This window comes from Cornus florida, unplaced genomic scaffold (assembly GCF_030987335.1).
Source record: "Cornus florida cultivar Cherokee Brave unplaced genomic scaffold, ASM3098733v1 CherokeeBrave_3.0.0_Hap2_Chr05, whole genome shotgun sequence".
Classification (NCBI taxonomy): Eukaryota; Viridiplantae; Streptophyta; class Magnoliopsida; order Cornales; family Cornaceae; genus Cornus; species Cornus florida.
This window is the reverse complement of record NW_026775575.1, coordinates 13,035,516-13,051,034: the sequence shown is the minus strand read 5'-3', so window position 1 is coordinate 13,051,034 and position 15,519 is coordinate 13,035,516. Positions and strand designations below refer to the sequence as shown.

The following is a 15,519-nucleotide window of genomic DNA, read 5'->3' as shown; positions in this document are numbered from 1 at the left end:
CGGATCGATCGAAGTGCACTTGGAACGATCGAACAGGAAGTTTGAACGATGGACAGAGACCTGAAATCTGCAGAGAATTGATTGCAGAGAGGTTTGATCGTTCCAGGGTACACTTGTGATCGATCGAACGGGCACTAAATGCCTAATTTTGAGCTGAAAGTGCAGAAAATCCTATGCTAATCCCCAATGATGGTAACAAGAATAGAGATTGAAAAATGGATGGAAGAATGTACACAAGAATGAAAAATTAAAAGAAATGAGGGAGGAATAGAGTTTTAAAATTCTACGAATACTAGTGTTTTACGTCTCTAGCAAGACGTTTGGTCGACTCATTAGTCGAACGAATCAAAAACCAGATATAAAACATCCTTATTGACCCTCTTTTTCATTTTCTCATTTGATGCCTCACTTACAACAATGAAATCATCCTCCAAAAGAATGACTTGAAAAGAAATGAAAGAGATGATTTCGTTCTTTCCATCTACGGTCTTGAAAACAAAATCAATCATGGTTAGCCTTGCCTCATTTTTGTGCTTTTAAAGTGTATTCAAAGAATCATTTCCTTTGTGAATTGGCAAGTCAATGTCTTTCAAAGACTCATTTGGAATATCAAGAAACACCTTCTCTTCATCCCTCTTCTCTTCCTCAAAAATAACCATCTCCTCACCTTCCAAGTTAGCTAAGGAGTCTATTAGAGAGTTCACTTTATTTTTGGGACTTTTAAGGTCAAAACCATAATTTTTATATATTTCAAAAAGACATGTCTCAAGAGGGTCTTTAGAGATAATAGAAGGAAGGCTCTCTTTTACAAGTTCCTGTAAGAAAATTCTAACATAAATAGAAACATGGTTCCAATGCATAAATTTGATAAAGAAGAAAGACATACCTGGTATAGAAATTATGTTTCAAGAGAACACTAAAGCGGAAACGTTCTTCAACTCTTTACCTTTACTGCGATACTGAATGATGGATTTCAGACCCTTTTACCGCATATTTATAGAGGGCTGGGACCGTTTCATAATCGTTGTAAGAGTAAAAAGTATGTTGATTCTATCAACCAACACACCTCTTGATTACATATATATATATTTATGTGATTGTTTATTCTAAAGGTGTAACATTTCTTACATATATGGTCAATGATTAATATTATTTAATTATTGTTTGACTATTATTTGCTTACATTCTCCCACTTAGTCTAACAATAATTAATTTCGATCACTTCAAGATCAAAATGATCATTGAGTGTACTACAGAAGTTAATCCATATATTTATAAGAAACACCTCTACCATTTAATTTGGAGTACCTTCGAGGCTACTAATATGGGATCAAGATCGTTATTATATCATCAATGATATAAGACACCAATGGTCACTGATATTAACAAACTTAACTCCAACGTCATATATATTTTGCATGTGCATTTATTCAATACAATATTCATGCCATGCATCGGTCCTACCGTGTCTCAATAAGGACACACCGTGTCTCAAAATTGGACACTTAAGTCACAAATTTTCCATACACATGTGCATTAATATGAAAAATTTAATAAATGAGGATAATAACTGTGATCACAAAATAAAATTGTCTTTACCTGAGCCAAATACAACCTCCCACTAACTAAGTAAATTAATGTTGTCAAAGAGAAATTTGCATGCTTACTGTACAACATTAGCGGCAAACCCTTAGTCATGGGATCAACAATCTTTTGTTGTGTATCAATGTGCTCAATCAGACACTAGCTGGTTCTGTATCCTCTATTTCACAACAAGGCATTAATGGTTATATTTTAGACCAACTTGAACTCTTGTTGTTTCTTTAATACAAGACTGTAGCGGTATTGACTTAAAGTCCAAAACTGATATTTTATAAAGCATGAAATGTGGCCTTATAACATGCAAATAAACTCCGTTTCTATCAGTTATCATAATAGTAAAATAATACTTGAAGTGGATTTGTATACTGTCCTGACAACCAGCAAAGTCAGTTTTTACCACTTCTATAAAGATATGGTTTTTAACTATTTGCAGATACCTTATAAATTTCTTTGCCGCTTACTGTGGATCCAAACCAGGATCAATGTGATATCTGCCTATCATATGCTATTTTATAGTTAACCATATACAAAACCTAAGCATACATTAGATTTCCAAAGGCGTAGAAAATGCCTTGTACCTAATTTTGCTCTAGATATTTTCTTGGTCCTTGGATTACCAAATTTCTCAACTTTTACAATAGGTACAATTCTATATGTCAAATACTTTCAGAACTCTATCAAAGTAGGTTATTTAATTGTGACAATTCAAAATTTCACGAGATTTATTTAGGTGAAACTTAATGCCAATAAAAAGGCTTCACCAACACCTTCATCTCAAATATTTGAGAAGTTAAATTGTTTAATCTCATGTACAATAATGTCACTGTCATCCACATTTAACACTAAAGATGAATTTTACTCCCACTGACTTTGAGAATAACTAAGCCACACATTTACTGTTTAATTGATAGGAAGGTCAACTAAACTTTCCAGAGTTATAACATATAATTATCTTTCCTTTGGGCCGAAATTATCATATATTAGTCTCCCACTAGTGAAATAACTTTCACCTTTGAAGCTGATTAATCATAGAAAATACAATAACAACTTATACTCCTTTGGGCGTAGTGTCTTCTATACTAATTATCTCAATCCGCTTGGTTGGACAAACTCAATGACCCACCTTTGGGCTTGATCATTGCTCATCTTTACTAAACGCCAACACAATCCTTTAACTTTAACAAAATAATAATTTTGTCACTAGCTACAAATATCATTAAAGTTTTCATGAGTGTGCCACTTTGGTGACTAAACACTTGATCAAACTTAACGACATTTGTGCTTAGGATTGCAAAATGATTCAATTTTCCTGAATGAATCAAAGTACCATATACATATTATGCAACAATTTATAACATGAGACATATGCATAATAATGTATATAATTTCAATAACATATATAATTTCATAAACTTATATGCTATGAAACTTTAAATTAATCATTGACTATGCCATGTATATCATCAAATATATAAAACATTCAACCAGTGATGATAACTTAAGAAAAATGACATATTTATGGAAATTAATATTTAAGGGACAAAATAAGATCCAAAGTTTTCAAAATTTATACATGTTATAAATATTAAATTAGTGACCCTTATTGATAGACTAAGTAGAGGTGCATGCAACACATGACTCTCGGTGGAGAGACATGACTATTGGTTTAAATTCAAAAGACATACTTGTTGGTTTAATCCCAAAAGACATGACCATTGATTGCAACTCAAAAGACATGATATACATGTATACATATAACGAATCAACGTTAGTAACCCAAACTAAAACATGTAATGGTATGTTGAAACATATAATAACCCTTCACAATCGGCATATTAACTGCATGTTGTTGTTGTCATGCACACTCCAATTGAGTTTATAGCAAGACAATTGAGTTTATAGCAAAATACCTCTACAATACCAGACGCATAACTCTTAGTGTATAGACCACAAAGCCTACGTAGCATCTATAGGTACAGAGATATTTCCGTTGGTTCAAATCCAAAAAGACATGTTTGCTGGTTCAAATCCAAAAGACATGACTAGTAATTTGAACTCCAAAAGTTGTGACTTTTGAGAACATTTGTAACCCAAACAGAAAACATGCAATGTACGTTGAATGGGTGGTATGTTTCAACTTACAACCATCATAAACAACCATACAGGACTCTGCTGTCATAAACAATCATGACTCTGAATGTGATTAACAGTTAACCCTTCCCATGGGTTCATGCATAAATTGAAACAGAAAATATTTACATTGTTGTGAACACCAAATAGAAAATAATATTCACGTTGTTGTGAAACACCAAATAGAAAATATTCACATTGCTGTTATAAACTTTCAATATGCAGCCACATTTTAACAGTCGCATCTACAATGTGTATTTTAATTTAATATAAATTTTCATATCTATTTGAATTACTTTTTATAATTCTATCAGTATTGATATAACCAAATGATGTATATAAATGACATCTTTGTTAATATATATATATATATATATATAAGTCACTTTCAACAATACCATTTTTAGCAACACATACACGTTCAAACTTATCCCATATATATATATACGAACACAACGTTTAACAATTATACGAATACAACATTTAACAATTCAACTTTCTTGATATTCCTTCCCTTCAAAATGATCATCATAATTTGAGAAGGATTATTACTTTACTAAAAGTAGATGAGTCAATTTCACGTGTAATGTCTACATACACAATGAAATAATATTTTCGTATAATCATAAAACAATTTTTATGCCATAAGTATACTTTTAATATAATTTGTAATCCAACTATAATTGGTGTTTTATTCTATTTCAAATTCATAAACACCAGGAATACAATATACTTAAAATACTCAGAATTCAAGCATTAGAGTCCATGTTGGCTCTAATACCACATGTAAGAAAAATTCTAACATAAATAGAAACATGGTTCAAATGCATAAATTTGATAAAGAAGAAAGACATACCTGGTATAAAAATTATGTTTCAAGAGAACACTAAAGCGGAAACGTTTTTCAACTCTCTACCTTTACTGCGATACTGAACGATGGATTTCAGACCCTTTTACCGCATATTTATAGAGGGCTAGGACCATTTCATAATCGTTGTAAGAGTAAAAAGTATGTTGATTCCATCAACCAAGACACCTCTTGATTACATATATATATATATATATATATATATATATATATGTATGTGACTATTTATTCTAAAGGTGTAACATTTCTTACATATATGGTTAATGATTAATATTATTTAATTATTGTTTGACTATTATTTGCTTACAGTTCCTCCTCTTTCTCTCCTACCTCTATCGTGGTCAACATCTCCTCACTCTCTAAAGTATCAAAAGCCGGAATCAAATCATGATCAAAATAAGGAAAATCCTTATAAGTCATGTTGTGCTCTATCGGACTAGCCATTGGTGGACTCATTAACTCCTCAAATTGCTCACTTGCTACTTCTTCTTCCCCACTCTCCTCATCCTCATCTATAAAAATTGGAGTTCTTGCCATTTGTTCATTTGCCTCTTCCTCCTCCTCTTGACGAGAAAGAGTACTTGCAATTTGCTCAACTTGAGCTTCAAGCTTGGCTAACATTTGAGAATGAGAATTAATAAGTTAAGTTTGTGAAATATACACATCAAGTAAAGCTAACACTTTTTCTTCAAATCCGGGTGAGTACCTAGAAGGTGGTGGAGTTGGTTCATCATAAAGTGGTAGGGGAGGGTAATAGTCATAAGAAGGATCATGAAAGTGATTAAGTCCATAATAAGATGATGCATGTTGAAATGAATTGGACTCAACCTCATAAGGATTAAAATATGATGGAGGGGCATAAAGTGGAGGGATATAATTTTTCTCCAAACTTGGATCAAACAATTCCTCCATTCATAATTAAAAATCCAAATGCAAGAAATTTTTTTGGCCTCCACACGGGCCGATGCTTGGACTTAAAATAAAGTAATGAAATTAGTCTCAACAAGGGCTATCACAAGCATGCAAAGAAGTGCACAATTAAAATACAAGAGTTCCAAGAATTGCTCACAAAGGTCCTTAAGCAATTTCAAATTTTAATGTTAGCTTTAAGCTCCAACAATTGCTTCAAGTTCCAAAGTTTGCCTCTCTTGTAGTCAAGTACCTAATTGACAAATAATATCAAGAATGAGAAATGAATATACAATGGAAAATAAAATAAAAATAGAAACAATCAAATGAACACTATTGTCTAGTCTAATTCCAACAAAACCGTTAATCCACGGCAACAACGCCAAAATTTGACGAGCCCCTTTCTAAGTGTTTAGAAAATGAACTTTTTAATGCGAGAGGTCGCTTCGCAAGGTCAAAATATGAATGGGGTTTCGGAAGCCTTTCTAGTCAAATTTACATTTATAAAAACCATTACTACAACTAATGAAGTATAGCGAGTAGGGATCATCCGCAGGGATTATACGTGTTGGAATTTAACTTCGATTCTAGCGTATCAAAAGATTGCAAAGGATGGTTGTTTGTTTGATTACACTAAGATGCAATTAATTAAAATGTAATTAAAGTAAACTAGTGAGAGATAGGGATTTAAGAGATATGAAAAGAGGTCTCTTAGGGTGTTGGAATCACCACTAAGCTCATGTAATTAACCACTTGCTTTCCATTAATGGGGAATACATTATTGTAATCTAGATGTGGCCACAAACATAAACACAATTTGCATGTAAAAGTGCGAACTATCTAATGCAAGAGTGAATTGTCTACCTAACCAATAAGTAAACTAAGTGTAGAACAATCCACCAAGACAAATGCATAATCCATCAATTAATTAACAAATGTATCTAATGAGAGCACACATCAATCTAGAGAATCATGGAATTTGTAATAATAAATGTGGAGTATCAAACCAAGCAAAGATTGTCTACCTACCTACAAGTATGAATTAAATTGTAGAACAACCCATCAAGTGTAAGTATAATCCATCAAATTAATTTACAAATCATTTCAATAAAAACCATGCTTAGCCATCACTAAATCCTTAATTAATCACACATAGACATGCAACCAAGATAGAAAATCTAGTGTAGAGATCAATTCCCAAATAATCACACATAAGACAACATGTAATTAAAACAGAGAATCACTAGGAATAATTGAATCAACAATCACAAGGCCAACCACTAATTACAACAATATATATATATATATATATATATATATATATATATATATATCCCCAAAAATAGAAATACGAGGGTTTAGATTACACAAGACTTAGGGCTCATCCAAGCCCTAAGTGTAGATCTAGACAATCATAGAGGAGGTGGATGTGGTCATGAAGCCCTCAAGGGCAAGCTCCAAACATGGCTCCATCTTCTTCTTCTTCTTCTTTGAAGCTCTAGAGATAGGGAATATGTGGATCTAGAGATGTGTTCTTGAGATGTGCCTTCACTTCCCTCTTTTCTTCTAACCCTAATCTCTAACTTTCTAGAGAGAGAAACTAATGAAAATATAGAAATTACAATGTAATGAATATGAATCTCCTAACAAAAATGGTTCAATCCCTTTTATATACATGGCTTTTAGAGCCCAAAAATGTGAGACTCAGCCCTAGGATCTCCCCTTTCTAGCACAGCCCGAGTTGGTTTCAAATGAGCTTTAGATTTGTTTTTTTATAATTTTTGCGAACAGTTCGATTGATCTAACCAAGAGTGTGATCGTTCAGAGGTATGGTGTGATCGATTAGGGTTCGATCGATCTAATTTGTTAGTTTTCAGCATTAGTCTCTTTTTGCTCCAGCTTCTCACCAAGACTTAGTTTGACTCCAAAAAGGCCTTAATGGACCGAAATTAGCCCGTTTGAACCTTATTGACCTAAAAATAAACAAAAACATAAATTAGAACTAAAACGGGAAAATAAGATAGAATAAGGTCCTAGAACATTCAAGATTAAGGGGTTTAAATGCGCACTTTTCAGCGCTTATCATCTCCCATACCCAAATTCATAACCTCACCAATAGCAATCTTCGCCGAAAAATCAACCTTGAATCCGTCGCTGCCGCAGTATCACTCCATTTTGTTAGGGTTCCGTTGGGATGGGCGGAGTCGATGACGCTGACGATGGAGGAGAGGTGGCTCGCCGTCGTCGCCACCGCCGCCGCCTTGTGTGTGTGTATATTTATGAAAGCACTGTTTAATCTCTCTGAATCACGAATAGAAATTTTGAAGTTGGACTTCTATTATTTTACTGATTTGAGCTTGATTCCACTTTTAATCTGGTTTGGCACTTTCATTGCGTTTCTATACTAGATTTTTTAAAAAAAGAAAAAATGTTTTCTTTACTTCGTTTTCTCTCTCAACAACCAAACGAAGGCTCGTTTAGGATTAATAAATTATGTGCAATGGCTTGATTATGATGTGGAGTGCAGATGAGATCCCGAAGTTTTTTCCGTGCCTTTAATTTGGATTGTTAGTGATTTTACTCCCTCTGTCCCAATTTAGTTGTCCATCTTTCCTTTTTGGGTTGTCCCAAAATACTTGTCCACTTATTAAGTTTAAATAATATATTTCACATCTTTTCATAAAATATTCATAAATTTTAAAAAATTTCAAACTTGATTATATATATATATATATATATATATATATATATATATATGTAGCTTTGTAATTTTTAAAGACAACAATGTAATAATTACATGCCCTTAAAAAGTTCCACTCCCCAAAAGGGACATCTAATATGGGACAGAGGGAGTAATATATTTTTTTTGTTTCTGGTAGATTACTTACAGGATCGTTGCAAAGGAAACACACTATATGGATTCAGGGGTGGACCTGCTGGGATCGTGAAATGCAAATATGTGGAGCTGAACCCGTAATTTAAGTGTGTGTATATATATGTGTGTGGATTGCTCATAGTATGTGTGTGTGTGTGTGTGTTTGTGTTGGGGCAACAAGAGGAGGAAGAGAGAATAGAGAGGAGAGAAGGACAAATATGGGTATGAGTTTAAGTCTGAGGTTAGAAATGTCATTTCAATATTTAAATTGGTCAATATAAAAGTCAAAGGGCAAAAACGTCAATTCATTACTATTAGGGTGTCTTTGGTAACTGTATCAAACTTGAGGGGATGTCTTTATTCCAAAATAGACTAAGTTTTATCTGTGTATCCTTTTTGCAAAATCTCAAAGAGTATTGCTATACTTTATCATTATTTTTATTACCCAAAATATAAAACACATTTGATAATAACATAGAAGAGCAGATAAAAAGGTGCCTTCTCTTCTCTCGTGGTGACTTTCCTGGGGAAATAAGGAATCTCTTCGAGTCCCCTTCCTCTCCCTTCCCCAAGTAAGAGTGAGTTGAGCAATTTGCCATTCTACCACCTTTTATTTCTAAGACCGTAAAGCAGTAAAAATAAATAATAATAATAAAAAAATGCTTATAAGATAAAATAAAAATAAGGTGATAAACTAAGAAAGAATTAATCAGTAAGTAAAATAAATCAAAAGAGATTCGTTTCGATACGTGAATTTCTAACCAATAGAATTTCATAAGTATTCAGTGATATCAATTGTTAAAATTATACAAATGCAATAATGTTTGAATAGGAATTTTAGTGGACAACAAAAGTTATGTATAACTTATAAGAAGCTAGAATATTTGATGAGGTAAATTTCAAATAATTCATCTCTTTCTTATTGCTTTCATTAGAGTTCGCATATTTTGAATTTTCATATTTTAATTTTTTTTTTAAAGATGTGAAATACATCTCTAATTAGTTTGAGACGAAAATATTCAGTATTTGAGCTGACAAAAAACAAACGAAAACATTCAATATTGAAGATTCGATAACATAAAAAAGAATAGTTAAATTAATGTTTGTGGTAAAAAAGAAGTCAGGGTTTTTTTAGAACACATATCTATTATATAAATAAAACAAAGTTTGATTTGCAATTCATGTGGTGGTTTGCCCGAGAGGTTAAGGGGGAAGACTTAAGATCTTCTGCACATAAGTGCGCGTGGGTTCGAACCCCACAGCCACCATTTTTATTTTATTTTATTTTTGGATAATAGGTCTAAATAACTTTATGTTGGATATATAGTTTGTCTTTTTTGAAAAATAAATAATATTGTTGGACATTTAGACAGATAAAGACTATTATATTATAGCAAAAGTCATTTATAAACAAACACATTTTATTTTATAGAGATAAAAAGACAGGTGATTTATTTTATTTATTTATTTATTTTCTTGCTATTTCCAACAATCTAAATGAAGCAAAAGTGAATTTTTTGGGAGTAGGAGAGTGGATTATAAATGTTGCTTTATGTTATTACGTGTGTGTGCGCGTATATTGTTCTTCATGCATGAAACAAAAGATTAATAAGATTGAAAATATTTATGTGTGTGTATATATATATATATATATATATATATATATATATATATCTATCTAGATAAAAATGTTAATTGATTCATAAGATATATACATATTTTTCCCCCCTAACTGCATTTCCATCACCAAAAACTACAATGTTCACTTTCATTAAGATTTACAATTAAGTGCAGTGTCATTAGCATAACAACACACACACACACGCACACCCCCCACCCAATGTTCACTTCAACCATGTTGGGTTATAATTTAACTATTAATTGGCTTACAAGGCATCATCTAATGCAAGTTGTAGTTGAGCACAATGTGTACTTACACTGGTATTTTTTTTGAGAATTCTCTCCCTTCTTACCTTTTTTTTCTATCTCAAGAAATATTGGTTGACACACAATGCTTTTATGCAGGAATAAACATATTCTTTGTTCTGATGTTTGCTGAGGGGTCCTTGTGGTTAGAGATATTTGTAGATCAAATCTTTAAAACTTTTTGGACCTTCATTAGTCCACGCATCTTCTTTCAAACTCGAAACCATTTCTCTTATACTTCGTTCGGTAAGAAGGAAGAAAATTGAATGAGAGGGAGAAAAGAAGAGATAATGAGATATCTCTAGAGGAGAGATTATGTTCTTCCCGCTTTTTGTTTGGTTGGATGGAAGATAAGAAAAAAAACGACAATTTACTCAAGGGCGAATCCAGAAATTGTTTATAGGGGGACTACGAAGAATGGGGATCTAAAGATGAAAGAGTTAAATTTTTTTTAAAAAAAAACTGAAATAGGGTTAGAGAGAGAGAGTCTAGGTCACGTAGAAGACTAGGAATTTAGATATATTGGAGGGAGTTTTCTAATTTGTGCTCTGGCTTTGTAATCGAGCTTTAGGGCTTGTTTGGCTGGGCCTTTATTTTAAAACTGTGGATTAAATCTTGGCTTGTTAGGATGGCCTAATATTGGGAGTTAATACTATTACTAATTTGTTTTGTTTTGAAATTGGGCTAAATTTAGCAATACTAATTATTTATTTATTTTCCCGTTGGGGGGGGGGGGGGGGGAACCCAAGCACCCCCTATGAATTTACTTTGATCGGTAGGATAAAAAGAAAAAGATATTTTAAAGTTGTTTTAACCATTAAACCCACCACCTATTTTATTTGTAAAATTTATTAAATACTTTTGAAAGATGATACAATAATTTAAAACTTCTATAATATGCTAATCTGTCTTATCTCCTCTATTTCGCCTATATTTGGACCGATAAAAATTTGTAAAGGAGGAAGGATGACTCATTCATCATATTATCCTTTATTTTCTTATGTTATCTCTACCGAACGAAGGAAGTTTGTTCATTCCTTCTTATTTTCCTTCCGCCCCTTTTCATTCCTTCCATCGAACAAAGCATTAAACTCGACCTTTATACATTGTTAGCACATGGGCGCGCGCGCACATACATACAAAGGTGGGGGGAAAAAGACCACAGAAAAACCTTTATGTCCTTGCATTAGCTCTTTCCTTAAGACCCCTATTGACATTTCCAGAAAATGGCTTTCAAGTAAGAAACATCAGCATCACTTGGTGACTATGCATCTATAATAACATCACAAAATGGCCAACATAAACACAATTAAAAAACTAACCAAACATTGAAATAGCAATTAACTGTAAATGAAAGTTGCCATTTATTTTAACAAGAACTAATTTCCATCAATATTGTCATTTGACATTAATTATTAGCCACATGACCCCTTTGCAGGTTTTAAGTCCATATGTTCTCTTTTGTCTTCATCGTTTACGTGACGATTTAGGAAGGAGGTGGAGTATTCCAGAGTTTTGGCATGGGACCAATGTCATATATGATTTCTCTATGGCAAGACCAAACAAGCTTTATTGCTTCTGGGGTTCCTATTCCTGCTCCTCTAGGATCTCCAGATGGCCCAAACCTGTGACAGGACATTGTTTTTGACATGTTTAAGCACTCAAAAAGTTCCAATGAGGCAAAAAGAATTTCCTTTTGATTTTATACTTACCAGTGATTTTGTGGAGCTCCGGTAGTTCTCGCTCTCAATCCAGCATAAGTAGTTCCATTAACCGTCTGCCCGAGAACTTTCTGCAAATTGAGTTTCCATGACAATTATGTTGAACGTGTTGAGAACTACTCCAAAACTCTTAATTTAGGGCACATATATATATATTTAATTGATTCCATTATTCTTCCAAAGAATGCCATCAATAATATCATCAGGCTATCAAACAGAGTATAACAAATGGAGGATCATATTTGGACAAGGATATACAATGATAAGTTCCAGAAAAGTAGCAAGTATGAGAATATTTTTACGCGGACTGGCCAACTGTGAAGTTCACCATTTTATGTTCATCAGCCATTTTATAGGGACCCATTTTTTTGTGAAGTCCACAAAAATATTTCCCTCACTACTCTATTATCATATGCCTCTTCTAAGTCTATGAAAACCACGTGAAGATCTTTTTGTTTACTTCTACACGTTTCTATTAATTGTCATATTAAGTAAATGGCTTCTATAGTGGATTATCCTCGCAATCATAATATTTTATTATTTAGATTTTGTTATTATTCTTGCAATAGTTTTCACGATGATATTCATGATTAGACTATTTCATTTGGTTCATATTTCAGATGAACCAGATTGGACAGCCTGGTCGCTCAACAATGTTTGTAGCCAGACCGATTCTTAGAAGAATGAAGTTAACTGTAGCTTGCCTACAGAATAACATGTACCATAAACTAATGCATGTGAAAAATACATGTAAAAAGCCCACCGGGGACCCTCCTAAAAAGAACCTCAGCCTATTTACTAAATTGTCTGCAAAAGTTATGTGGCATTCGGCAGAACTATGTGTTGGATAAGCAAATTAAATCGACCTGTACAAAATTTTATTTGATATGTATAAAGAGTGAGTTTCAATTTATTATGATTGGGTATGAATGCTGAGAGCCTGAAGTGTACTGATAATTAATTACCATGAATTGAAACCAAAGAACCATTGCTAAGATTATTATTAAATGATTTAAATATTAAAGTTACACCCTCTCTAACCGCTTAAGCTCTTATAGAGTAAATGGCGGTTAACATGGTATTAGGGCAGGCAAGGTCTTGTGTTCAAACCTCATCGTCACCCTGATAATTAAAATTGAAACACGTGTTGGACCAAAAGAAGGCTATAATTGAGGGGGCGTGTTGAAGAATTTAAATATTAAAGTTACACGCTCTCCAACATATTGAGCTTTTAGAGTAGACGGTGGTTAACAATTAAATTGAATAAACTTGGTCCTTAGCCAAAGCATTGTGCTTAATAGGTAAAAGTTTCAATTTAAGAGCAAGGACGTCTCAGTTTGGAGCAGGGATAGCATGTAGAAAAAGTAAAAGCAGAAATTTGGCATATGAATAAGAAAGAGTTGCCATTCTTACCTGCAGAAATAATTGATCATTGGAAACCACAGCAGCTGTCAAATGCGCATGCATCCTTTCAAGGGCATCTAACACCATTGGGAGCTGATCATCTTTGTACTCAGTAACAACCTAAGCACGAAAAAGATTTAAATAACATGAGTTAGCTTTCAAAATAATCTCTCTCTTTCTCTCTCACACACACACACATACAGATTTTGATTGCATTCCCTAACACTTAGATCTTTTCACATAAAGCTCTACAATATCATCCCACAAGTCCAAAGGGCAAAGATACTGGTTGCATTCTGACCATAAGTAAAATTTCACTCTTAAAAAAATGACACAGGACAAAAAAGAAAAGTTTTTATTGAGAATTCTGTTCTGTTTTGGAATGCTTTTTATATTCTAGTAATCCAAACTGGTAAATTCCAGTTATTAGCAGAGCACAAGAAATCAGTGCTTTGTTGGCATGGCTATTAACATGATGCAAAATCTGAGATGAATTGTGTGTGGGGCTTCTAAGGGGACTAGGAGAGGAAGCGGGGGGAGAGAGGAGGAGATTTTCCAATTGAAATGTTATAGAAATCAACTCCATTAAAAGATACATAAAATAATTGTTTTAGGGAAAAAATTTAATCTTCTTCAACCCAAAACGTTGATATGGAGCCATATTCTATATCTACTTGTCATTATTCTGAATGCAGCAATAGAGCTCCTCTCCTTCTGGAGCCTGCACAAGTTTCAACCAACTTGACAATTTTTATAATAGTCAAATTTTAGATAATCAATTATTGTCCAGTTAAGCAGGTACCTTTCTTTTTATCTGTTCACAGTCATATATATGAGAGAGAGAGAGAAGTTTCAGACTTGTATATATTCATCATACTGAAAAACCTAATAAAGTGTACAAGGCTTATATAAAGAGTACAAGTCTTACTTAACTACACAAGGGCCCCTATCAACTTTCTGTAATTACATAATGGCCCAACACTTATATATATATATATAACATTCTAACACTCCCCCTCAAGCTGGAGAATATATATCAAATAATCCCAGCTTGGAACAGATAGTTCTTAACCGGTTATGACCCAATGCTTTGGTAAACATATTAGCTAATTGATCTTCAGACTTCACAAATGGAGTAGAGATGCTCCCACTTAATATTTTTTCTCGAATGAAGTGACAATCAATTTCAATATGTTTGGTCCTCTCATGAAACACAGGATTTGATGCAATGTGAACTGCTGCTTGATTATCACAGAACAATGGAGTAGGAGCCTCAACTATCAACCCAAGTTCTTTTAGAAAATGTTGTATCCATGTCAACTCACTAGTGGTATGGGCCATTGCCCTATATTCAGCTTCAGCACTAGATCGAGCTACCACTGTCTGCTTTTTACTTCGCCATGTAACAAGATTTCCTCCTACAAATGTGCAGTATCCTGTAGTAGATCTCCTATCTGAAGGAGAACTAGCCCAGTCAGCATCTGTAAAACCTTCCACCCTAAGATGACCATTTGATTTATATAGTAACCCTAAACCTGGAGCTTTCTTGAGATATCGTATAATCCGAAGAACAACAATCCAATGTGGCATTCTAGGAACTCCCATGAACTGACTTACAACACTGACTGCATATGAAATATCAGGTCGAGTGATAGTGAGATAAATTAATTTCCTAACAAGGCGACGAAACCTGCCCGGGTCATTAAATAGATTACCCTCATCAGATACAAGTTTTGTATTTGAATCCATAGGAGTATCAACCGGACGACCACCCAACATACCTGTTTCTTCTAATAAATCCAACACATATTTGTGTTGGGATAAACTTATACCCTTCTTGGATCTAGCAACTTCAATGCCCAAGAAATACCTAAGTTTACCCAAGTCTTTAATGTGGAATTGATATTGCAGAAACAACTTCAACTTAGCAATGCCTTCAAAATCATCACTTGTGATCACAATATCATCTACATACACCACAAGAAATATGAAGCTAGCTTTAGTGCGCTGGTGAAACACTGAATGGTCGGTCTGACATCTCTTAAGACCAAATTTTAACGCCACCTCAGAGAATTTTCCAAACC

At 33.5% G+C, this 15,519-nt stretch overlaps 1 protein-coding gene and 1 non-coding gene across 2 annotated transcripts in view; one reads left to right on the top strand and one right to left on the bottom strand.

Moving 5' to 3' along the window:
- The first annotated feature begins 9,569 nt into the window (after positions 1 to 9,569).
- On the top strand, positions 9,570 to 9,652 carry TRNAL-UAA (transfer RNA leucine (anticodon UAA)). The gene has a single exon. It is a non-coding gene; the product is annotated as a tRNA-Leu (tRNA).
- Positions 9,653 to 11,619: 1,967 nt separating this feature from the next.
- Positions 11,620 to 15,519, bottom strand: part of LOC132306120 (delta-1-pyrroline-5-carboxylate dehydrogenase 12A1, mitochondrial) — a 45,065-nt gene continuing 41,165 nt past the window's right edge. The window contains exons 14-16 of the mRNA XM_059803362.1: positions 13,445 to 13,555; positions 12,023 to 12,102; positions 11,620 to 11,935 (exon numbers count right to left, since the gene is read on the bottom strand). Of these exons, the coding sequence (XP_059659345.1) occupies positions 11,797 to 11,935; positions 12,023 to 12,102; positions 13,445 to 13,555 (330 nt within the window). The 3' untranslated portion in view covers positions 11,620 to 11,796. The remainder of the gene's footprint in view (positions 11,936 to 12,022; positions 12,103 to 13,444; positions 13,556 to 15,519) is intronic.